This window comes from Octodon degus, unplaced genomic scaffold (assembly GCF_000260255.1).
Source record: "Octodon degus isolate 3935 unplaced genomic scaffold, OctDeg1.0 scaffold00266, whole genome shotgun sequence".
Lineage (NCBI taxonomy): Eukaryota > Metazoa > Chordata > Mammalia > Rodentia > Octodontidae > Octodon > Octodon degus.
The window spans coordinates 190,178-191,737 of NW_004524842.1; the positions used below are offsets into that span (position 1 = coordinate 190,178).

At 43.9% G+C, this 1,560-nt stretch overlaps 1 protein-coding gene across 1 annotated transcript in view; it reads right to left on the reverse strand.

Annotated features, from left to right (window-relative positions):
* Positions 1-33: 33 nt before the first annotated feature.
* Timm8b (translocase of inner mitochondrial membrane 8 homolog B) overlaps positions 34-1,560 on the reverse strand; it is a 15,400-nt gene continuing 13,873 nt past the window's right edge. Inside the window, exon 2 of the mRNA XM_004646357.2 lies at positions 34-452. Within this exon, the coding sequence (XP_004646414.1) occupies positions 285-452 (168 nt within the window). The 3' untranslated portion in view covers positions 34-284. The remainder of the gene's footprint in view (positions 453-1,560) is intronic.

The following is a 1,560-nucleotide window of genomic DNA, read 5'->3' on the forward strand; positions in this document are numbered from 1 at the left end:
GAACATACTTATTTCTAGTGTTCCAATCAGATTTCTAATTGAATCCTAAAATGGGATTTAAAAGTAAGAGTTGGAAAATTCACATTTATTGAATAACTGGTGTGTTACAGCCTGGAATTTATGAATTCCAAATAAATAAATGTTTTGTACATTTGTTCTGTTGCTTTTTAGCACCTACAGGCTGATGCTAACCTGACAATGGATTGACGATTCTTCCCCCAGTGGACCTTGAATCTGCTTTATAGTAGTCCTTTGTTGCTTCTGTTACTGTCCCAGGCATTGGTCTACTGTCCTCCTTTCTGTACAATCTGGGCAAACCGACTGGTGATGGCAAGAGTAGTGTCAATGAAGCGGTCCACACAGCTAGAGAGGCAATTTTCAGTGCGAGAGTCTAGGCGATTGCCTGGCTTCTCCACACATTTATCCCAACATAGCTCCATGAAGTGATGCACCTAAAGGGAAAGAAAATCAGTAACCACTGGGGTCTGGAGAGATGCCTAACCCTGTCCCTCCTTTCTGAAACGGTTTCATTAGGTAGTTCAGGCTGGAGCCAGGGCAAATAGCTTGGCAGCACAAGCGCCCAACTGGCAAGTGCAAGGTCCTGAGTTTGATTTCTGATACTAAAAGCAAAAGTAGTTTAGGCTGGCTTTGAACTCAGTGATTCTTCCTGCCTCAACCTCTAGGCAAGCTCCACTACAACCACCCTGTAGCTTTTATTTCTTTGTCTTTTTTTTTGACCTGAGAAACCATTCTTTTAATTAAACGTGGAATTAACTATGGAGTCAATCTGGACAGTTCTTCACTTTCTAGCTTGTCACCAGAATGACTCAGATTCCTGTCCTTAGTTGGTAAATCTCCTTTTCAGGTAGAATTAATACATTTTTTTTTGTATTTAGTACAGGGTCTCACTATATAGATTAGATTACAGGCTTGGGCCACCACGCCGTTTCAATCACCTCTCAGCCTCCCCAGGGGCGGGGTCCACAGGGCAGGCCTGGGATGAAACCCAACCCCAGGCAATTTTTTTTTTTCTTTTTTTTCCTGCTGAACCAGGGATTGAACTCAGGCCCTTATGCTTGCCAGGCAAGTGCTTAATCTACTGAGCCATTTCCCCGGCCCCCTTAATACCCTGTTTAATCCCTAAAATACCACCAATATGAAGTGGGACGGTGGAGTCTATTGATAAAGGGTCTTGCTATCCACTTCAGGCTCTATAGTGATCCTGTCTTGGTCTCAGCGCAGGGATTACAGGCGTTTGCCACCACTCTCGGTTTTGGGGCCAGTATGGCATGCCCAGGGTTCCGGTTCACATATGGTACCAGGGCTGAAACTCTGGACTTTGTGCTTGCAAGGCAGGCGTTTATGCCACTGAAGTATCTCCTTCCTGGAGGGGTCAATTTAAACTTTTTTTTTTTTTTTTTTTTTGTTTTGAGACAGTTGCCCTATGGTTCTCAGGTAAGCCTTGAGCTCACTTTGTAACCTAGGGTAGCCTCAAATTCGTGATCCTTGTGCTTCAGCCTTCCTAGTGTTTGGATTACAGTGTTAGGATTATACGTGTGT